We start from the raw sequence: 22,791 nt of genomic DNA, 5'->3' as shown, positions 1-22,791 counted from the left end.
TATATATATACTTGAGTTAATAATCCCGCATACAAACAAGGACTCCCTTTTTTTGTTTTCTTGAGTAAGGGAACTCGGAAATGCAGGTGTTTCAGCCTCGCTCAATGGTTTCTGTGGTGGGGCAAACCAGCAAAAATACAGAGCGTTGTGCCGTGACTGGCTCAGTGTTCTGTCACTCATGGGGACACTACGTCACCTCCAAGTCTAAGGGTAGAGCTAAAATATTCAAACCTTTTATGTGCTGCCATAGAGTTATGTTAGAAGTACCCATCCAAGAAGGCTCAAGGTCATTAGGCACAGATAAAATGTCAAATCACATATCTACAGTAGCTTTGATTGGACTGATCATGTCAACATCATACTTTCAAACTCTTAGCTATCAGTCATCATCATGAATCAAGTCAATAATCTACTGGCAAATCCTTTTTAATCCTTGTTATATGAAGAGAAATTATAGATATAACATATCGGTGCTCATCGGCCATGGGACATTAACATTATACAACAAGTTGGAAATCGCAAATTCAACAATGAATTGTTTGGAAGGAATCAGTGGCAAACTGCAAGCATTGCGAAGCAATCATTAGCCTGCTATTCAGTGGAGTGTCTGTGTGGTCCCAAGTCTAATATTAAGGGTCTTTTTTTCCTAGTTTAAAATTATAAACATTCAACATTGGTCATGCTGTCAATGAAACATGATTTGTGCCGCGCTCAAAACAACTTAACTCAGAACTGCAAAATCTGACTTTAGTGAATTCAAGACAACAGGGAACTCGGGGAAAAACAAGCTACGACTGGGAAAGTACGTTTTGAACTTTCATCCAACTCAGAATTCTAAATCGGGAACTCTGGCCTCTTTCTAGAGCTACGACCTGAAGATCACTGACGTCATTATGATTCAAGCTTTTTATCCCCACAAGTTCCCAGTTGTCTTGAAAGCACCATAAATTCGTAGAATGGCTTTGAATGAACTTTGATGACAAAGTTTGATGACAAAATTTACCCACGAAGGACCACCACGCCACCTTCCTATTCAAGTGAGCACAGCACAACAAGGCGAGTCCAAAAATGTCTTGTATGCTGCTGCATAAATGATCTATTTTTTTATTTTTTTATTTCACCTTTATTTAACCAGGTAGGCTAGTTGAGAACAAGTTCTCATTTACAACTGCGACCTGGCCAAGATAAAGCATAGCAGTGTGAACAGACAACACAGAGTTACACATGGAGTAAACAATTAACAAGTCAATAACACAGTAGGAAAAAAAGAGTCTATACACATTGTGTGCAAAAGGCATGAGGAGGTAGGCGAATAATTACAATTTTGCAGATAGTCAGATAGTCATGTGCAGGTAGAGATACTGGTGTGCAAAAGAGCAGAAAAGTAAATAAATATAAACAGTATGGGGATGAGGTAGGTAAATTGGGTGGGCTATTTACCGATAGACTATGTACAGCTGCAGCGATCGGTTTGCTGCTCAGATAGCAGATGTTTGAAGTTGGTGAGGGAGATAAAAGTCTCCAACTTCAGCGATTTTTGGAGATACAGTATGTAAACTGTAGCTAAGAAAGTAATACTAAGTGTATGTTGTGCAGTAATTGGACCCCTCTGCTACTCAGAACCCTACTAATCCATCAAGACTGGTCTATCGACGTCACCGCACGAGGAGGCTAAAACAGACTTTACTCCGTTGTGACGTCCCTCTAAGGCCCTTCTGCTAGCTTGCTAGCCCCAGCCTGCTAGCTGTCTGAATCGTCGTGTCTCCAGTCAGCCCAACCATTCACTGGACCCCTATGATCACTTGGCTAAGCATGCCTCTCCCTAATATCAATATGCCTTGTCCATTACTGTCCTGGTTAGTGATTATTGTCTTATTTCACTGTAGAGCCTCTAGCCCTGCTCAATATGCCTTAACCAACCATTTAGTTCCACCTCCCACATATGCGGTAACATCACCTGGTTTAAACATCTCTAGAGACAATATCTCTCATTATTACTCAATGCCTAGGTTTACCACCAATGTACTCACATCCTACCATACCTTTGACTGTACAGTATGCCTTTATTCTATTCTATTGCGCCCAGAAACCTGCTCCTTTTACTCTCTGTTTCAGACGTACTAGACGACCAGTCCTTATAGCCTTTAGCCGTACCCTTATCTTACTCCTCCTCTGTTCCTCTGGTAATGTAGAGGTTAATCCAGGCCCTGCAGTGCCTAGCTCCACTCCCATTCCCCAGGTTCTCTCATTTGTTGACTTCTGTAACCGTAAAAGCTTTGGTTTCATGCATGTTAACATTAGAAGCCTCCTCCCTAAGTTTATTTTATTCACTGCTTTAGCACACTCTGCCAACCCGGATGTCGTAGCCGTGTCTGAATCCTGGCTTAGGAAGACCACCAAAAACCCTGAAATTTCAATCTAAGCTTGATGCCCTCAATCTCACACAAATCATCAATGAACCCACCAGGTACAACCCCAAATCCATAAGCACGGGCACCCTCATAGGTATCACCCGAACCAACTTGCCCTCCAAATACACCTTTGCTGTTTTCAACCAAGATCTAAGCGATCACTGCCTCAGTGCCTGCATCTGTAATGGGTCTGCTGTCAAACGACCACCCCTCTTCACTGTCAAACACTCCCTTAAACACTTCAGCGAGCAGGCCTTTCTAATCGACCTGGTCCGGGTATCCTGGAAGGATATTGACCTCATCCCATCAATAGAGGATGACTGGTTATACTTTAAAAAGTGCCTTCTTCACCATCTTAAAAAATGTAGAACCAGGAACAGATATAGCCCTTGGTTCTCTCCAAACCTGACTGCCATTGACCAGCACAAAAACATCCTGTGGTGTTCTGCATTAGCATCGAATAGCTCCCGTGATATGCAACCTTTTAGGCGAAGTTAGGAACCAATATACACAGGCAGTCAGGAAAGCTAAGGATAGCTTTATCAAGCATTAATTTGCATCCTGTAGCGCAACTCAAAAAGGTTCTGGTACACTGTAAAGTCCATGGAGAATAAGAGTACCTCCTCCCAGCTGCCCACTGCACTGAGGCTAGGAAACACTGTCACCACCGACAAATCCATGATAATTGAGAATTTCAATAAGCATTTTTCTACGGCTGGCTATGCTTTCCACCTGGCTACCCCTAACATGGTCAACAGCCTTGCACCCCCCACAGCAACTCGCCCAAGCCTCCCCCATTTCTCCTTCACCCAAATCCAGATAGCTGATGTTCTGAAAGAGCTGCAAAATCTGGGCCCCTACAAATCATCAGGGCTAGACAATCTGGACCCTCTCTTTCTAAAATGATCTGCCGAAATTGTTGCAACCTCTACTACTAGCCTGTACAACCTGTCTTTCGTATCCTCTTTCTAAGGTCTTCGAAAGCCAAGTTAACAAACAGATTACCAGCCATTTTGAATCCCACCGTACCTTCTCCCCTATGCAATCTGGTTTCAGAGCTGGTCATGGGTGCACCTCAGCCACGCTCAAGGTCCTAAACGATATCATAACTGCCATCAATAAGAGACATTATTGTGCAGCCGTATTCATCAACCTGGCCAAGGCTTTCGACTCTGTCAATCACCACATTCTTATCGGCAGACTCAACAGCCTTGGTTTTGCAAATGATTGCCTTGCCTGGTTCACCAACTACTTCTCTGATAGAGTTCAGTGTGTCAAATTGGAGGGTCTGTTATCCGGACCTCTGGCAGTCTCTATGGGGGTGCCACAGGGTGCAATTCTCGGGCCGACTCTCTTCTCTGTATACATCAATGATGTCGCTCTTGCTGCTGGTGATTCTCTGATCTGTCTCTACGCAGATGACACCATTCTGTATACCTCTGGCCCTTCTTTGGACATTCTGTTAACTAACCTCCAGACAAGCTTCAATACCATATAACTCTCCTTCCGTGGCCGCCAATTGCTCTTAAATGCAAGTAAAACTAAATGCATGCTCTTCAACGGATCATTGACCACACCTGCCCGCCCGTCCAGTATCACTACTCTGGACGGTTCTGACTTAGAATATGTGGGCAACTACAAATACCTGGTTAGACTGTAAACTCACGTTAAGCATCTCCAATCCAAAATTAAATCTAGAATCAGCTTCCTATTCCGCAACAATGCTGCCAAACATAGCCTCGTGAGACTGACCATCCTACCTAACCTCGACTTTGTAAATGGCGATGTCATCTATAAAATAGCCTCCAACACTCTACTCAGCGAATTGGATGCAATCTATCACAGTGCCATCCGTTTTGTCACCAAAGCCCCATATACTACCCACCACTGCGACCTGTATGCTCTCGTTGGCTGGCCCTCGCTTCATACTCATTGCCAAACCCACTGGCTCCAGGTCATCTACAAGTCTCTGCTAGGTAAAGCCCCGCCTTATCTCTGCTCACTGGTCACCATAGCAGCACCCACCCATAGCATGCGCTCCAGCAGGTATATCTCACTGGTCACCCCCAAAGCCAACTCTTCCTTTGGCCGCTTTTCCTTCCAGTTGTCTGCTGCCAATGACTGGAACGAACTGCAAAAATCACTGAAGCTGGAGACTCATATATCCCTCACTAGCTTTAAGCACCAGCTGTCAGAGCAGCTCACAGATCACTGCACCTGTACATAGTCCATCTGTAAATAGCCCATCCAACTACCTCATCCCCATACTGTATTTATTTATCTTGCTCCTTTGCACTCCAGTATCTCTACTTGCACATTCATCTTCTGCACATCTACCATTCCAGTGTTTAATTGCTATATGGTAATTACTTCGCCACCATGGCCTATTTATTTCCTTACCTCCCTTATCCTACCTCATTTGCACTCACTGTACATAGACTTTTTCCACGGACTGTATGTTTGTTTATTCCATGTCTAACTCTGTTGTTGTATGTCAAATTTCAAATCAAATGTATTTATTAAGCCCTTCTTACATCAGCTGATATCTCAAAGTGCTGTACAGAAACTGTTAAAAGAATTATGTTCATAAACTGAACTTCAATTAACTACTCAGTCTGCAACCCAGAATTTGTAAGATACTGGTTGAAATGAAAACAGACAGAGGCCCAGCCTACAATAGTCAAATGTAGGCAGCAAGCAATGCAGGTGTAGAAGCACGGTGGCTAGAAAAAACTCCCTAGAAAGATGTTAGTAACCCATGTGCCTCACCATTATAATTTGGTCTATTTTCATCTCTTAATTTTGCCTGCTGTTCTGACTGGGTGGTGCATATGTAGCCTATAACCTGTTTTTGAGAATTATAATCATTGAATATTGCAAGAGCTTTCATTGTCTGCTTATATGCCCCGTTTCATTTATCCTACGGTTCAGACTTGGTGTACAGGGCGAACACTGTAAGAACGACCCATGTTCTGAATTCTGTCACTGTACATTTCAAAAGTGCTGAACAAATAGTTATATTGATTACATCCGTCCTAGCTCGCTCATGAATGTCTTAATTGATATTACAGATTAGCCTCTTATCCGCTTGTCGTCCCCTTATGCCATTGTTTGTACATGTCAATTGTCATTAGAAACCACATTTGTTTACGCAAGTCAGCAATTTTTTTAAAGGCAATAATTGAGGCTGAATGAACTGTTTCGCTGCCAGACAAGGCTCAGCTGATAGCCAGGTGTAGCAGTGGTACAAATATTTGATTTGATATTTGTATCGTATAGTGTCGAATAGCTCCATTTAAAGTAAATTGAAGTTATTTGTCAGGCAGGCCATATGCATTTTTTTTGGCACAGGTCAAGGCTGTCCTTGGGCTGATTTACATGTGTAAAAGGTGCAAATGGCTCATCATCATTAGGTTAAACTATATAGGTTGTTTACAGCAGGATTTCCCAAACTTGGCCCGATTCTCCGGTTGGAACATTATTGAAGTTTTATTTTAAAAACATCCTAAAGATTGATTCTATACATCGTTTGACATGTTTCTGCGGACTGTAACGGAACTTTTGGACATTTCGCCAATGTATACGGAGATTTTTTTTATATAAATATGAACTTTATCGAACAAAACATACATGTATTGGGTAACATGAAGTCCCATGAGTGTCATCTGATGAAGATCATCAAAGGTTAGTGATTAATTCTATCTCTATTTCTGATTTTTGTGACTCCCCTCTTTGACTGGAAAAAATGGCTGTGTTTTTCTGTGACTTGGCTCTGACCTAACATAATTGTTTGTGGTGCTTTCGCTGTAAAGCCTATTTGAAATTGGACACTGTGGTGGGATTAACAACAAGATTACCTTTAAAGTGGTATAAGATACTTGTATGTTTGAGGAATTTGGCACCCTGCACTTTCACTGGCTGTTTTCATATCGATCCCGTTAACGGGATCTCAGCCCTAAGAATCTCTAATCTCACCTATAGGCCTACAGTGTATTGCACTGCAGTGAATGGAGTGGGTGGAGTAGAAAGTGTTGCTGGGTATTTACACCTCAGTCCCCATAAAATAACACTATATATAGATTCTGCAGACCATGGAGAGTTATCCCAACCCCACTTTTACTTTGGCACATAGAATAGTTCTCTCTATTAGCCAATATGTAATTTATGGGCCTATAGTGTATTGCATTGCGACCAATGGAGTGAGTGGAGTAGAAAGTGTTGTTGGGCGTATATAAATTACACCATAGTCTACAGACACTAGTGAGTAATCCCAACCTCACTTTTATGTCGGCACCTCGAATAGTTCTCTCTATAAACAATATGTATTTCACATACAATGTATTGTATCGGGGGTATTTATTTGACCTTGGAACATCTTTAAAACCCACATTTAATGCAAATGTCCATAAATATGAAAAATATTAATCATTATTAATGTTTAGACAATTATGTTTCATATATTGTGAATAAAAACAGGTTCATTACACTTTTCTACTATTACGTAGGGGACTTTTATTTTGAAAATTTCTGAATTTCCGTGACCCGGAAATCTTTTTATTGTTGCTGACGAAAGGCTGGTAGCACAGAAGAAGAAACTGGAGCTACAGAGCTAGCAAACTACTGGTTTTATTCCACTATTTACGTTTAAACACTTCGTCGTTGGCCATATTTGAAGTGAACGTGATTCAAAATATCCAATATACATCGCATGAGACTGTATTTATCGACTTTTAGTGCTCGCGAGCCAGTCGTCCAAAAATGTCGAGTCGCCTTGCGTTCCAGACACAGCTAGCTTCCATTATGGAGGTATTGGCCAATGCAGCCGTGGCAGAAATCTGCAAACTGGTAGACGACGACTATGCGGTTGTAAGTTTGCAAATGTCACAATGTCAAAGGGAGAACAAAGGTTTGAAGCGAAAGCTGAATCTTCTCGAGCTGAAGATGGCCCGTGGTTACGCCGAACGAAGGCTACGGGAAAGCGCAATGAACAGCCGTCCCAACAGCAGAGTTCATATCAACACCAATGAGAAATTCAGATCGTCGTCTTCATCAACTGGTAAGAAGACTGTAATATCATACCATGTCTGATACTAGTTTATTTGATTACCCTGCTGATAAAGTAAATAAAAAAACACCACTGGAAAATAGGTCTGGGTGACATGGCCAAAATATCATCAATATAGTATTTATTTTGTATTTTTAACGGTATGACGATATGACGGTTCTGAATAATACAAGTTATAAATATGCTTTCTGGGTAGTGCATAAAAAAACAAGTGTTTTTAATGGACTTTTTCCATTCTGATTGCTTTATACTGTGCTATCAAACTAGATCCAAAAATAATAGGACGAATGACAGTAAAGTAGTCATTTTTGTAGAACATGACATAGGAATCAAAATCCTATTTTGTAGCCTCACTCTGGTACTCGACCAATTGTTACCATTTGCATAGTTATTTGTTAATTTCCAGTATTCATTTCCAGGATTTTAATCAATTTCCTGCACTAATTTATAATGGTATATTTTCCACGACAACGTTGTCTTAGTATGCATCTATTTCGTAAAATCGAGGCATTTTCCGTGGGTCTATTGAAGTCAAAAGTTGATTTTTGTTTTGAGCAATTTAGCTAACCCTAACCGAGGGATCTCCAACAGGTAGATGACAGATTGCAAGCTACCAGTAGTAGTTCTCATCCCACCTATAAGTAGCTCGCTAAGCAATTCTGAAAGTACATGCATTTTTTCCCCCATGTTCCATCGCAAACTGCCAAACATAAAGCTCCTCCCTACTACTATCTAATCAAAGCTACGTTGACATTCTCACGGTTTAGCCACTATTGGCATAAAAATCCAAACCTAACGTTCTCTACCAATTCATTTCCATAAATATTGCCCGTCTGTCTGTTTTGGTGCAAGCTTTTGTCTATCACTCTGTATGTTACAAAGTTAGTGATGCTAGTAATGATAACCATCTTGTGGGTAGACAGACTTTCCCCAAAAAACCTTCTCGTTTAATGTTAACTGCAAATTAGGCTTACCTGACAGAAATATATTACGGTTATTTGTATCAATCACACATTCCTTTTTGTCTAAATGTGCAATTAAAAGGGTGTTGCACTCAAATCAAAACCTGTTCGTTTTTTTCCAGACCTAAAAATTGGTCTTCTGATGGGATTTAAGCATTGACATGGACTGTTGTTTCTCTATGAATAATTGTAATATTGAGAGTATAAACACAACAATAAAAAAATAACAGAATTCCTGGAAAATACTAAACATAATTTGATGGGGCTTCTTGGGCCTTATTGCTTAAATAAACAACTGACAGTCTGTGGCATATGGCCAATATACCACAGATAAGGGCTGTGCTTAAGCACGACACAAAGCAGAGTGCCTGGATACAGCCCTTAGCCGTGGCATATTGGTCAAATACCACAAACCCCAGAGGTGCCTTATTGGTATTATAAACTGGTTACCAATGTAATTAGAGTAAAAATAAATATTTTGTCATACCTGTGGAATACGGTCTGATATACCGCAGCTTTCAGTCAATCAGCATTCAGGGCTCGAACCGCCCAGTTTATAAAAACCATTATTTGACAAGGTATATTGACAGAACACATCTCTTGTACACCAAGGATCTGGGGTTGCAGGGTAAAGAAGTGAAGACTGTGCCAATAAGAAAGCTATCAAAAAAAAGTAGCTCATGTTAAAAAAAGTTGGAGAACCCTGCCCTCTTTTCCTAACCTTATTATTATTACTTACCTAATTCTCCTAACCTGCTATGTTAATTCTCCTAACCTGCTGTTGACAAGCTGTATCCTTTCTAAACAAAACCCTTGACCACCCGTAGTTGTTGACTTGTGCTAGAAAGTTAGTTAGCTAGCAGTTTTCAGCTGTTATGCATTTTTATCGGCAGTTAGTTTTTGTTGTCATTACGGAATAATTTAATGTAACAAATCAAACATTAAAATAGCGTTATAGAGGTTAGTCAACATTTTTACGTTTTACGCCCAGCCCTACTGGAAAACCATAAACTTGTGTAAAATTGACTTTTTTTTCCCCCATTGGGGCCACATATACAGTCATTGGGGCCACCTTCACTGAGTGTACAAAACAGGAACACCTTCCTGCAGTAAGCTGTATTCGCTGTCATGTCCAGGAATGGTTCCACGAACAATCCTAGCCTTGTGGCATGGGGCATTATACTGCTGGGAAAAAAATCTATTCACAGATGGATACACTGCTGCCATGAAGGGATGCACCTGATTGGCGACGATGTTCAGATATCCTGTGGCTTCAAACGTTACTCCACTTTTATCAAGGGGCCCAATGTGTGCCATAAAAACACACCATCATATCACCTCCAGCCTGTATTGTTGACGCTTGGCATGATGGATGCATGTACTTGTGGTTTTCTCCATACCGTAGGCCTATCCTCAGTGTGAAACAGCAGGAACCGTGATTCATCCAACCAGGCAAATGTTTTTCCAATTCTCCAGTGTTTTCGTTCCTTAGCCCACTGCAACCACAGTTTATTTTATTTTGCTGAGAGAAGTGTAACTCTGTAAGGTCGTCAGCTGCCATACCCCATTCGTGTCACGGACCAACGAGTTGTACATTCTTTTACGGGTCTTTGGGCACCAATGTTGTAGTGAACTGTCTGTTTCTCTGCACAATTCGTGTCAACCTCCTTTGTCCTCTTTCATCAATGACCCGTTTTTGACCACTGGCATGTCGTTGGCTGGATATCCTTTTGGTGGTGGACCATTCTTGATACACACAGGAAATTGTTGAGTGTGAAAAACCCAGCAGCGTTGCAGTTCTTGACGCACTCAAACCTTTGCGCCTGGCACCTACAACCATACCCCGTTCAAAGGCACTTCAATATTTTGTCTTGCCCATTCATCCTCTGAATGGCACAATCCATGTCTCCATTGTCTGAAGGCTTACAAAAAAATCCTCCTTTAACCTGTCTCCTCACCTTCATCTACACAGATTGAAGTGGGTTTAACAGGTGACATCAATAAGGGATCATAGCTTTCACCTGGTCAGCCTCATGGAAAGAGCATGTTCCTAATGTTTTGCACACTCACTGTATACAGTCATTGGGACCCACCTTTGTTTTGGTCATTGAAATCTGACAAAGCTCATCTAGGCCAATGAGAGCTCGAGTCAACCTGCAATTTCTTTTACAAGTAAGTTTAAAAAAAATATTTTTTAATCGTAGGTGGTGTCTACGACATACAACTAGATCACATGGGGATGTGGTCAGGAGGCCCTGGAGCCAGTAATGATCACAACAGTCCTCAGATGCATCCCAACCCCATCCGAGACAAGGTAAGTTCAAGAAACCAAAACTGTAATACTGGTTGTCAAGGTCTTACACACTTCAAGAAAACAAATATACTTGTTTGCTCACCGTTATATTCCATTATAGCATAGTAATACAGTACACAATGGCCCATTTGAACCATTTTGAGCAGTTGGCAGCATCAGTCACCAGTAGGTCATTATCAACCATGTTGTGGTGTATATTTATGCGGTTAATTCCCGACTTTTCGATCTTCAAGTCGCCAGATCTGCAGCTTGTGGAGCCTGAGTCTCTGCTGGTCAAAGAGGAGAGGATGGAGGATCCCCTTGGAGACGCGGAGGCAGACGACGTACCACTGATTGGAGAGGACGGTGAGTGTGTTAGTCCGTCTCAACTTTGGTTGCTGTGTTGCAGATATTGCAATTACTCACCCCATGCATTTTCTCAACATCAACACTCCAGTCTCACACTACTCAACCTGGCCATACCTTTGACTTGAGTTAACCATTAACTTGCTCTCATTAACCTTTCTCTCTCCTCCAGGAGTGGTGGAGTGTGGCCCTCGTGGAGGTAGCGATAGAACTGGCCCTGGGGACTCCACATCCCATCCACCCACTTCAGCCCATGGCCCAGAGCAGCTCAGCCAGCCTCAGCAACCCGAGCAGCAGCAGGGCCCCAGGAACAGGCACCGTGTGGAGGTCAGTGGCTCGGCACCTCTCCTTAAGTCTGACAGTGAACCCCAACACGCAGGACTGCTGCACCAACCCCACCCTGCTGCGTTTGATATGTACAGTGGTGATGACGACAGAGGGGACGGTCTGGGGCAGCTGAGCTCGTTCTTTAATGAACGTAACCAGGCAGAGGCGGCTGGGGCTGGGCAGCCATCTTGTTCGTACAGCACAGTCGCCGAGGCTGCTGCGTCTTTTCAGTCCGGGCACCGCCGTGCACTTCCTGCTTCGGTCACCGTCCACCGCCATCTCCCGGGGAGCCGAGAGGAGGTTCTGAACGTCGACTCGGAGGAGGAGGATGGAAAGGCGCCTCTGGAGAAGTGGGGTCGCGACAGTGGAATGTCTGCCATGTTTGGGGGAGGAGGCAGGTTCCAGGGTAACCATGGCAACATGGCCGCCCCATCACAATCTCACTCCAATGACATTGCGATGCCGTCAACGTCCGACGCGAACGGGTGGACACACGGCGGCGGGGGCAGAAACACTGGCGGCGGCAACACTGGTTTCCCCCTGACGAGGGACGGCAAGGTCCCCCACAGGACCAGTGCCCGGGAGAAACTGTTCATCTGCAACTTCTGCGGCAAGGCGTTCAACCGGCCCAAGAAAGTGGAGATCCACCTGAGGACCCACACAGGGGAGAGGCCGTTCAGATGCAACACCTGTGGGAAGATGTTCTCCGAGGCTGGCAACCTGAAGAAGCACCAGAGGGTCCATACAGGGGAGAAACCCTTCCACTGTGAGCTCTGTGGGAAAGGATTCGCCTGGATACGGAACCTCAAGACCCACCACGAGAGGAACCATCCAGACGTATATCCCCCGGACACGAGCCCTAGTTTTATCCCACCTGCACTACTGCCCACTCATATGGTCACGTGCCACAAAGAAGAACATAGGCAAATTACAGTTGACCTAGAACCGAGCAGTACGGCTGGCCCTTAAATGTACGCTGAGCGCTAATATCAATAACATGCATGTCAATCTCTCCTGGCTCAATGCAGAGGAGAGATTGACTGCATCCCTACTTGTCAATACCGCTCATAAAAGACATGTTGAAAGCACCAAACTGTCCGTTCAGACAGCTGATTACATGGAACTCTCTTCCACATCAAAGTAACTCAAGCGAGCAGTTAAATATTTTATTTTTTCTGTATCAGATAAAACACCTTATGGCACAGTGTGGACTGTGAAGACACAATCACATATGCTAACACGTTAACACACTCTAATATGCTAACACACTCTACTCACATATGCATTGTAATATTGTGGATGTGTAGTGGTGTAATAATGTGTTGTGTGATGTATAGTTTTTTTTATATTTTGTGATTTGAATTGTTTTAATCCTGTTTTGCCCTCCCTGGGCAGCAGCTAGTGGAGATCCTAATGAATACACATCAGCATCACCTAGAGCAGGGCCGGGATCCTAAGTTACTTATTAAGCAGTAAACTCATCACATAGAGCAGGGGTGGCAGGGTAGCCTAGTGGTTAGAGCGTTGGACTAGTAACCGGAAGGTGCAAGTTCAAACCCCCGTGCTGACAAGGTACAAATCTGCCCCTGAACAGGCAGTTATAACCCACTGTTCCTAGGCTGTCATTGAAAATAAGAATTTGTTCTTAACTGACTTGCCAAGTTAAATTAAGTTAAATAAATATATATATATTTTTTAGTTTTCCTTACTCATTAAGCTAATCAAGTTCCCACTGTGTTTTAGAAACCAGACTGTTTCTAGCCAGGAGGTCTCAAACTTATGCTTAAAAATGAATCAGGGGTGACCTACCATTTGGCAGACAAAATTAACAATGATCTAGGGTCAGTCATCATGAATCACAACTCACAGGTGCCCCGATAGATGGGCACGCGTGGAAATGTTTTTGGGTATGATAGGTGGTTTTGATTATGTACATAAGACATTTCATATCAGTGGACTAAGGAAGGGTGAATTTGGTCCAAAATAAGCTACCAATTTAAGGTATTCATGGTAAATGTCAACCTTAAAATGTAAATCTGGAGAGGATGATGCTGGTTCTTTGTGTACATATTTAAAATTGTTCTGTATATCTAATGTTAAGGGGCTATTTGACATTGGACAGATTCACTTTTTAATAAGTTATTTGATGCCAGTTTATGAATGAGTGGCAGTTTATTTACTATAACAATCTTTCCCCTAAATAATAATCATGTATTACAATGCCTCGTCTATGTTTTTTTTGTTTTTCTACATATGGTAACTATTATGAATAAAATACATTCCTTACACTGAGGTTTCTGTCATTATTGAAATGAATAGGCAAGACAAAGGAAAGCTGAAGTGATTCAAACAATTATCCAATAAGAAAAGCTCTTCTGGGGCTGCTTACAAGTATGTCACACACACATATCTCCCACCACCTGCAAGAACACTCATAAATAGCTAATATTTGATTAGTCATTATTGAGCAAGACACACATTTTGTTAATCTTCCAGTAAATTCTAGGTCACTTAATCTTTGTTAAATAATGTTATCACTCAAACCATAAGGTCACTATAACCACTATATTTCATTGGAAATGTCCTGTATTAAGAGGTTCTGAGTAACAGACATCCATTCACCAGTCAAATGATGCAACAAGATGCATATAACATATCAGTAAACCTCTGTAGCTACATAAGATACTTGTTGCATGCATGTAAGATGTACTCAATTTGTAATCCGTTGGTCCATAGATTTATTCCAGTCACACAGTTCTAGTGTGTGATTTAGAAATGAATACGATTCATTGCATAATAGTAATTGTGATGCCTAATTCCTGGTCCGTCCCTGTGTTTCCAGTCTGCAGCGGTGGAGGACAGAGACCCTGACATACTGCTGATCAAGGTGGAGGATCTGGACCCACGGGGTGGAGGACTCAGCATCCAGGAGGGTGAGTGGAGACTACAGGGGTGGAGGGCTGTGTGTGTGGTTAGTGGGTAGTGGCGCTAACAGCAGAGCTTGATAATCAAGGGGTTAGACCTATGACACAAGGCTAGTTAGATCCCATGTGAAGACTACACTGTTGCATCCATCCCTGCCTGTTCCAGAGCATAACGCTTTGAAAACATGTTCTAATGGCATTGACATTCCACAAGTTTAGTTCTCCCATTGATTTCAACAACAGCCAGTGGTGTGATTGTGACGCTGTGTTCTCTTCTCAAGGGCCGGAGGAGTCCAGCAGAGACGACTACAGAGGAGGAGCATTACCCCTGGAGGCCACCCACCACACCTCACCCCCAGACCACACCCACCACCACCCCGGGCCGACCAGGCACCACACCACGGAGGTCAGCTATGGCCGTGTGTCGTATGAGAGCCACCCCCTTCCGCTGTGGACCAATGGGGGCAGTGGTGGTAGTGGTGACGTTAGCGTCCCAGGGCCATCCTCCCTCAACCTGTCCTACCCAGCAGGCCCAGGCATGCTGATCATGGGAGGGAGGATGGGGCCTGCTGGCTCTGAGATGGGTCAGCACAGGGGTTTCACTGTAGAAGGCTCCGGAAGCTTCTCAGGTTCTATGGGTTCTAGAGAGGGGTCAGAGATGGCTGGTTATGATGTCGGAATGGGGGGGTCAGATGAGGCACAGGGGGGTCAGGAGACGTACAAATGCGGGAGGAAGAAAGTGGTAAGGAAGAAAGCATACCTCTGCAAGTTCTGCGGTAAAGGGTTCTCCTCCCCGGCGAATCTAGAACCACACCTTAGAACCCACACGGGCGAGCGTCCGTTTGGGTGCACGGTGTGCGGGAAGCACTTCTCTCAGTACTGGAACCTTAAGATCCACAAGAACGTTCACACGGGGGAGAGGCCGTACGCCTGCCCGCTCTGTGGGGAACGCTTTGCCGACCCGAGCAATCTGAAGAAACACCAGAAACGACATCATCCTCAGCAGTAGTACTACGACATCATCCTCAGCTGTAGTACTACGACATCATCCTCAGCTGTAGTACTACTAGATTGGACCGGGGTATTAAATCAACCATCTATTTCAATATAAGAAGGGCCAGGTTTTCTTTCTCCTGAAAACTCAGATGGTTATAGAATTGAACTAGGGCCAGGAGTTGTCCCTAATCACTTGACCTGACCAGAAACAACTGATAGTTATAGGATAAAAATAGGACCCAGAGTTTTTCCTCTGGTCAGGTCACATGATCAGGAATAACTCTTGGTCATTAATATAGACACTATTGATATTAGTAAAGGGGTTTAGGGAAGGGTTGTTAGTGAAATCTCTCGTGGACAGACGCACAAGCAATATTTTAAATCTGAGTGTCCGAGATTCGACTACAGTGTCGTCTGGGTAATTTTGTCTTTTCTTATCTGGCCAAGACAGTCCTTTTAGTAATTAGATTTTGTTCCGGGAGTCCTAAAGCTGGTGATAGTAATAAGCATATTTATTTGTTTTCTACTCATAAAGCTGTATGAAAATGATAATATGTGGTGAGAATAGTGCATGTTTGATTCCCCTTGTAACACCAAGGTATATAGGTTCAACATACTCCATAAACCAGTAAATGGGTTGAAGTAACAGTATTTGTTAGCAGTAAACGTGTAAATATCTTGTTGGGTGATTTTTTTTCTTTTGGGTCCAAAATGCTCTACGCTTATAAGGGATAAGTCTATTGTGTCACAATTCTGTGAAACTTTGATCGATGTCCTTCTCTTGTAATGTTAAAAGAAGATTAAAATGTTTCTTTGCAAAAACAATGAATGAATTAATGTGGTTATTGACGTTACATTACTCCATCACAGGACATTCAATTTCCTCAACTGTGACACAATATCAATATCTTAAAGAGCATTCGTCACATCCACAATATTTGCCTGAAATGGAAGTCAAAGTAATGATCACTTAAAAAGAGATTCTCTGGTTCTTTTGTATACTTTTTAGCCAGTAGTTCTGAAAGTAGCGCCCACGAGCCAAAAGTGGTCCCGGAAAATTGCGTTCTACATCACAAATGTGTAGATGTGTGCACCACGTCATTGCTCTCTCTCGCTTTACTCTGAGAGTGTCTTGCTAGCTGTCACTCAAATGGCGAGGGGCTGAAGCTTATTGGTTGAAATTCAAATTGCTAGGGGGCTGGCCCGCGTGGGGGTAAATGTAGGGAAAATGGCGCCACACAGCTTCCAGAAAAGTAAGGATTTTGTGGATAATTGAGGTAAAACCGTAATTCTGCTCATAGATTATGCGCGTATGAACTACACATTGACACATCCAGCCCAAAGCGGAAGGGTTAAAAAAGACTTACTATATACTCGCCAGTACCGGAACATGTCTTTAACAAATTTACTCACTTTAATGAATTATTATTTATTGCTACGGAAGTCAAAACGGTGAATTAGACTTTCCTAAATATATGTTTGATTTACAGTACACTGAGTATACAATCGGGCACATCCCGTTCATGGCAACAATGTATCAATCTGCGAATTGCCACAAGACTACGAATGGTTCCACGAACGTGATAGTGAATTCAGCTTATTGCAGTGGCCTGCCCAGTCACCAGTTCTCAATCCAAGTGAGGATCTGTGGGATGAGATGGAACGAGCTATTCAGAGTAGAGATCCACTACCAGCCAACTTGACACAACTGTGGGAAGCATTGGAGTCAACATGGGCCAGCATCCTTGTGGAATGCTTTCCACACCTTGTAGAGTCCATGCCCTGACGAATTGATGCTGTTCTGAGGGCAAAAGGGGGTGCAACAGAATATTACAGTAACACCTCTAAATTAAATCGAATTTCATTTGTCGCGTACAAATATTTAGCAGATGTTATCGCGGATGTAGCGGAATGCTTATGTTTCTAGCTCCAACAGTACAGTAATACCTAACAAAATACAAAGAAAAATGTGAATGTAAAATTCCCCAAAAGAAAAAGAAAGGGATTAAGAAATATAGAAATATTAGAACAAGCAATATCCCAGTCCAGAATATAAATATATATGTATATGATGGTGTGTATAGACATATGAAGTGGGTAAAACAGTATGTAAACATTATTAAAGTGACCAGTGTTCAATGACTATGTACATAGGGCAGCAGTCTCCAAGGTGCAGGGTTCTAGTACCGGGAGGTAGCCAGCTAGTAACAGTCACTAAGGTTCAGGGCAGGGTACTGGGCGAAGGCCGGTTAGTGGTGACAGTTTAACAGTCTGATAGCCTGGAAATAGAAGCTGTTTTTCAGTCTCTCAGTCCCAGATTTGATGCACCTGTACTGTCTCCACCTTCTAGATGGTAGAGGGATGAACAGGGCGTGGCTCGGGTGGCTGAGGTCCTTGATGATCTTCTAGATGGTAGAGGGATGAACAGGGCGTGGCTCGGGTGGCTGAGGTCCTTGATGATCTTCTAGATGGTAGAGGGATGAACAGGGCGTGGCTCGGGTGGCTGAGGTCCTTGATGATCTTCTAGATGGTAGAGGGATGAACAGGGCGTGGCTCGGGTGGCTGAGGTCCTTGATGATCTTCTAGATGGTAGAGGGATGAACAGGGCGTGGCTCGGGTGGGTGAGGTCCTTGATGATCTTCTAGATGGTAGAGGGATGAACAGGGCGTGGCTCGGGTGGCTGAGGTCCTTGATGATCTTCTTGGCTTTTCTGTGACACCGTGTGCTGTAGGTGTCCTGGAGGGCAGGCAGTGATGCGTTTTGCTGATCGCTATCTATCTAGTGTTTAGTTTATCTCATAGGCTCTTTCTCCTCTCCTCTCCCTAGCCTGCAGCTGCTGAATCATCTCCATCAACACTAAGACTGGGACAGAACCTGGGAAGTATCACAGCAACAGGAGGACCTGACCTGACAGCAGAGTGTAAGTGGAGAATGAAAATAAACCAGGAATGCATGACAACCGTGTCGGCGCCCACCAGACAGTGTCACCGAGCTACTCACTTATAACAGTTTACTAAAAGCTATTTTCTTAATGAGGGAAACGAGGCCAGTTCAGCCCCCCTTTAAGTTGAATGCACTAACTGTAAGTCACCTTGGATAAGTGTCTGCTAAATCAGGGTTTTCTAAACTCGGTCCTGGGGTCCCCCCTGGGTGCCCGTGTTGGTTTTTGCCAAAACATGCACCCAGGGGGGACCAGGACCGAGTTTGGGAAACCATTACCAAAGTGTACATGTAAAAGCCCTCTTTAGCTTATCATCATTTACCATGTCTTTTAACTCAGAGAATGAGCGTCTCAACTAGTATTTACAATAAACATGCAACTTTTCTATGATCTTTCTCCAGGTACTGGGGAGTCCTCCTCACAAAAATGTATTGGAACCACCAGTCCCACAGCGAGCCTAGGTAATAAAGCCAATATCCCCAAGGGAGCACCAGACAACACAACTCCAACCCAGACCACACAGCAGCTCAGCAAGCAGAGAGCAGCCAATACGCTAAGCTCTGAGTACTCACTGTTTGAGCTGGAGACCTTCTTCACACGCTGGGCCCCAGACACATCGGCATCAACATCGCCCTCTGGTGGTCCCTCGTGCTCCTACACCGACGACACTACGGAAACTGACCCAGACTGCCTCATAGTCGACCCAGAGCCTAAGCCCCAGCTCCTCTCAGCGACTGTCAGGCCCCCAGGGGAGGGTGTGCCTTTCTCTGGGCATCAGGGAGTACAAACAGCCACTCTGGGTGTGGGTGGGGGCATCCAGGGGCATCCCACATGGAGCAGGGCAGCCATTTTAAGAGCGTCTCAACAAGCACATCAGCGGCAGCTTCAACGACGCCTCAGAGCACAGCAGCTACAACAGACTCACCCAGAAAACCCAAACACCTCCACCACCAACACTACAAGTACTGGTATGTCTTCCCAATCCCTTCACTCCCTGGTAGGTCTACCACCAGGAAGAGGGACCACGGCCAAAGGCTTTGCCCACATCGAGGTGACCCTGGCTGGGCAGCAGGCAGCCCAGCTGGCCCAGCAGCACTGCGATGCGGCCGGGAGAAGAAAGAGCTACGTGTGCCGAGCCTGCGGTAAGGCCTTCACTGGTCAGTCCAACCTGGAGGCTCACCAGAGGGTACACACAGGGGAGAAGCCGTTCAGGTGTGCCACCTGTGGGAAGATGTTCTCCGAGGCTGGCAACCTGAAGAAGCACCAGAGGGTCCATACGGGGGAGAAACCCTTTGCCTGTAGCCACTGTGGGAAGCGCTTCGCCTGGATATGCAACCTCAAGACACACCAGCAGTCAGTCTGTGGAGATGGGGGAGAAGGGGTGTGAGGCATAGAATTAGAATCAGTAGACTGGACGGACATGGTTCTAAAATCTACGATAGAATATTGCTGACACAGACATCAACCAACAGGAATTCATTCTAATCATAATGATGTGAGACCGACAACCCCCCAAACCTCCAAAACAAACACTACAATATAAAGGAAATGTAAAGGGATTAGCAGAAAGATGTCTTTACAGTTGACACTTTTTTCAGCTCCAGATAGTTATTACAGTAGTTAAAGTAAGGGGCTTGTAATTGTATGGCCGACACACTATGTTAGGCAATTATTAGATAAAGTATCTTTATTTGAAACTGAAATGTGGAATTAATATTGAATATCATGTGCATATTATATGAACAAATGTGTTCCAAGACATGTATTTTTTTATATTATTAGGTAAACTCTTTTTAATTTGCAAGATTTGACATGTGTCTGTGTCAGTCATGCAATAGCAAGTAATGTGGCCACAGACAGTGACATCAAAATAAAATATTTTCTTAACACAACAGGTAGTACTAAACAGGTAGTACTAAATATTCGCATCGATTAAGAACTATTCTGTTCTTTTGTGAGATCAGCAGGTTCGTTTGAAAATCAGCTTTTGTTATTGGGGCCAAGTCACTGTGTAATACGAAATGCAACCGCAATGTGGCAAATCTTGCAAATTACTCTCATGGCTCTCCATCATGGGATTGGGTCTTTCTCACAGGCTACAAGTGAAGACAGACACATTGGGGGCGCAACTGCGTGCATCCTTATCCAATTCCAGGGTGCATATTGAAGATATTGGAACCTACTATCACCCATAGTACAGAAGTTGACCTATTCTATTCTGTGTGAGAAATAAATATTTAAAACATGGTCTGGGACAAATTAATACAACCACTAGCATCAAAAACACTTTTTTAAGCAATGAGGCTGACACACCAGATCAGAACGATTAGCTTAACATTTTGATAAACTATTAGACTATTTCTTCACATGATAAACGCAGCAATGCGCACACTGCAGCAGTAAGCGCAAATGTTCCATTAGCGGGAAAACACCATTATCAAAAGTGACCGTAAATGCGACAATGCTTTTATTATAAAGGTGCATTTTTATGGTGAAAATGATCTTCCCCAAACTTGAAACTCACACACTGCTTATGCAGATTAATGAGCTTCATTTTAAGACATTATTTGGCCACTTTAGTTGTGATACAAACCTTATCAAAACATATAGGCCTATGGGCTAGGCTACATGAGGTATATTTAATATATATATTTAATTTAATGCTGTAATTATGTTGGTAACTAATTTATAATACCCCTTAGCCTTGGTATATTGACCATATACCACACCCCCTTGGCAGTGATGCCAATTTAGCAATTTTGTTGCTCGATTTAGCAACTTTTCAGGCTACCCTGGCAACTTTGTTTCCAAACAACACCTAGCAACACATTTAGCTACTTTTAAAAATGTATTTGGAACTTTTAGCAACTTTTGAAAAGTGACTCAAATGCTAAAATGCACGCATTTTCCCTCTAAATGACACAAATACTATTTTCTCTGTCACACACTCAGTCACAACACACGTGCCTGGCTGCAAAAGTGCATTGTGAGTGACGTCAGCAGCAGGCCAGCAGCAATTTCAGCAAATTGCAAATCATTGTTGGCTGACTGCCGGGTTCGACGAGCCAAACCCAATGAATACTGCTGGTCACGAATGTTTGATCTTGAACAGAACTTACAACATCAATCAACAAGTCTCAAATCAAAATTGTACAGCCAGAAATACAGAAAAGAGTGGGATAGGAGTCTGTACCAGAACAACGCAGTTTTACGTTATCACGCAATGACATCACAACGTAATTTCGCAACTTTTTGCAACAAATCATCCTGCCTCGAGCAACATACCCTGAAAATTTGTTGGCAACACTGCCCCTCGGGCCTTGTTGCTTAAGTAAATCAGACGCCTTTTACAATGGCAGGTCACGCGGGTACAGTAAGGGTGCGGCATGAAAAGTCTTTGATATTAAGCTTTCAATCACATCGCCTGAAGGTGAAGTTACGATCGGTCGTTTGTTGACCCATTACTCCACGAAGAGGAGAGTAATCAATAGTCAAACTGTACTTAGGTTTGTAGCCTTCCCTGGTGGTCTAGTGGTTAGGATTCGGCGCTCTCACCGCCGCGGCCCGGGTTCGATTCCCGGTCAGGGAACAACATGTTTTTTCATTCTCAGTAATTTTCGGACCGACCATGTATAAACATTTCTGACCGGCCCGTATAAAACACATTTGCATATTATGCGTATTGTATATCTGAGACAAGAACATACATGTTTACCTTCTGAAAAGGTTTCGTTTTTGAAAGGGAAGTGTAGGAATGTATTAAACTGTAATGATGACAAATGATGGGTACAAAAATAAATATAAACTACTAATATCGCAACAAAGAAAAGAGTACCAAAGAAATACCACTGTTTATAAAGTTACGTGTGCGACTCCTTTGGTTTATTAACACAGTTATTTACTCCAGTGCTGCAGAGCAGAGTGGCGCAGCGGAAGCGTGCTGGGCCCATAACCCAGAGGTCGATGGATCGAAACCATCCTCTGCTAAACTTTTTCACCATCATGGATTGTGGTGTATTTATACATCCTGTATTGAGTATGTTATGTTAATTATATTTTTAAGAGAAGCGATAGAAAAATGACTGTAATTGAACCAAGCTACCTGACTTGCTCTATCCACATCGCTCTGGCCAAACGCCACGCCCACTAGTGTTTCTTTTCCACGATGAATGTATGGAGTATGAAGCGATAGCTAATGTAGCGTAATTAATACAAAAGTATACACCCGTAAGTGCTAAAAATATGATTTTTTTCCGTTTCAAGGGTTTAAAGAAATAACAGCGCCCAACGTGGGGCTCGAACCCACGACCCTGAGATTAAGAGTCTCATGCTCTACCGACTGAGCTAGCCGGGCCTATCAGTCGTCTGTATTTGCAGACGATTTTGAAATCAGGGCGGGAAAGTCTGAAGATAAAATGTTGCCACATTGCGGTTGCATTTCGTATTACACAGTGACATGGCCCCAATAACAAAAGCTGATTTTTAAACGAACCTGCTGATCTCACA

The 22,791-nt window shown here is 43.3% G+C and overlaps 1 protein-coding gene and 2 non-coding genes across 3 annotated transcripts; 2 read left to right on the top strand and 1 right to left on the bottom strand.

Annotated features, from left to right (window-relative positions):
• Positions 1 to 6,983: 6,983 nt before the first annotated feature.
• On the top strand, positions 6,984 to 20,521 carry LOC135507607 (zinc finger E-box-binding homeobox 1-like). Its single transcript, XM_064927157.1, has 8 exons — positions 6,984 to 7,467; positions 10,643 to 10,752; positions 10,986 to 11,097; positions 11,270 to 11,424; positions 14,267 to 14,357; positions 14,630 to 14,754; positions 18,171 to 18,264; positions 18,687 to 20,521. The coding sequence occupies exons 1-8, from the start codon at positions 7,170 to 7,172 to the stop codon at positions 19,670 to 19,672; spliced, it is 1,971 nt and encodes a 656-aa protein (XP_064783229.1). The 5' UTR covers positions 6,984 to 7,169; the 3' UTR covers positions 19,673 to 20,521.
• A 1,281-nt stretch (positions 20,522 to 21,802) lies between these two features.
• On the top strand, positions 21,803 to 21,874 carry trnae-cuc (transfer RNA glutamic acid (anticodon CUC)). Its single transcript has one exon. It is a non-coding gene; the product is annotated as a tRNA-Glu (tRNA).
• Positions 21,875 to 22,566: 692 nt separating this feature from the next.
• Positions 22,567 to 22,639, bottom strand: trnak-cuu (transfer RNA lysine (anticodon CUU)). Its single transcript has one exon. It is a non-coding gene; the product is annotated as a tRNA-Lys (tRNA).
• Positions 22,640 to 22,791: the final 152 nt, after the last annotated feature.

Source organism: Oncorhynchus masou, chromosome 21, assembly GCF_036934945.1.
Source record: "Oncorhynchus masou masou isolate Uvic2021 chromosome 21, UVic_Omas_1.1, whole genome shotgun sequence".
Classification (NCBI taxonomy): domain Eukaryota; kingdom Metazoa; phylum Chordata; class Actinopteri; order Salmoniformes; family Salmonidae; genus Oncorhynchus; species Oncorhynchus masou.
Note: the sequence above shows the minus strand (reverse complement) of the source record. Positions and strands in the feature narration are given on the sequence as shown.

What these genes read in the sequence shown, in the direction of transcription:
- LOC135507607 (XM_064927157.1), top strand. Translation starts at nt 7,170, where the DNA reads ATGTCGAGTCGCCTTGCGTTCCAGACACAGCTAGCTTCCATTATGGAG. An exon ending in ACCACTGATTGGAGAGGACG is followed by an intron (nt 11,098 to 11,269) that starts GTGAGTGTGTTA and finishes TCTCTCCTCCAG; the next exon opens with GAGTGGTGGAGTGTGGCCCT. An exon ending in GGAACAGGCACCGTGTGGAG is followed by an intron (nt 11,425 to 14,266) that starts GTCAGTGGCTCG and finishes CTGTGTTTCCAG; the next exon opens with TCTGCAGCGGTGGAGGACAG.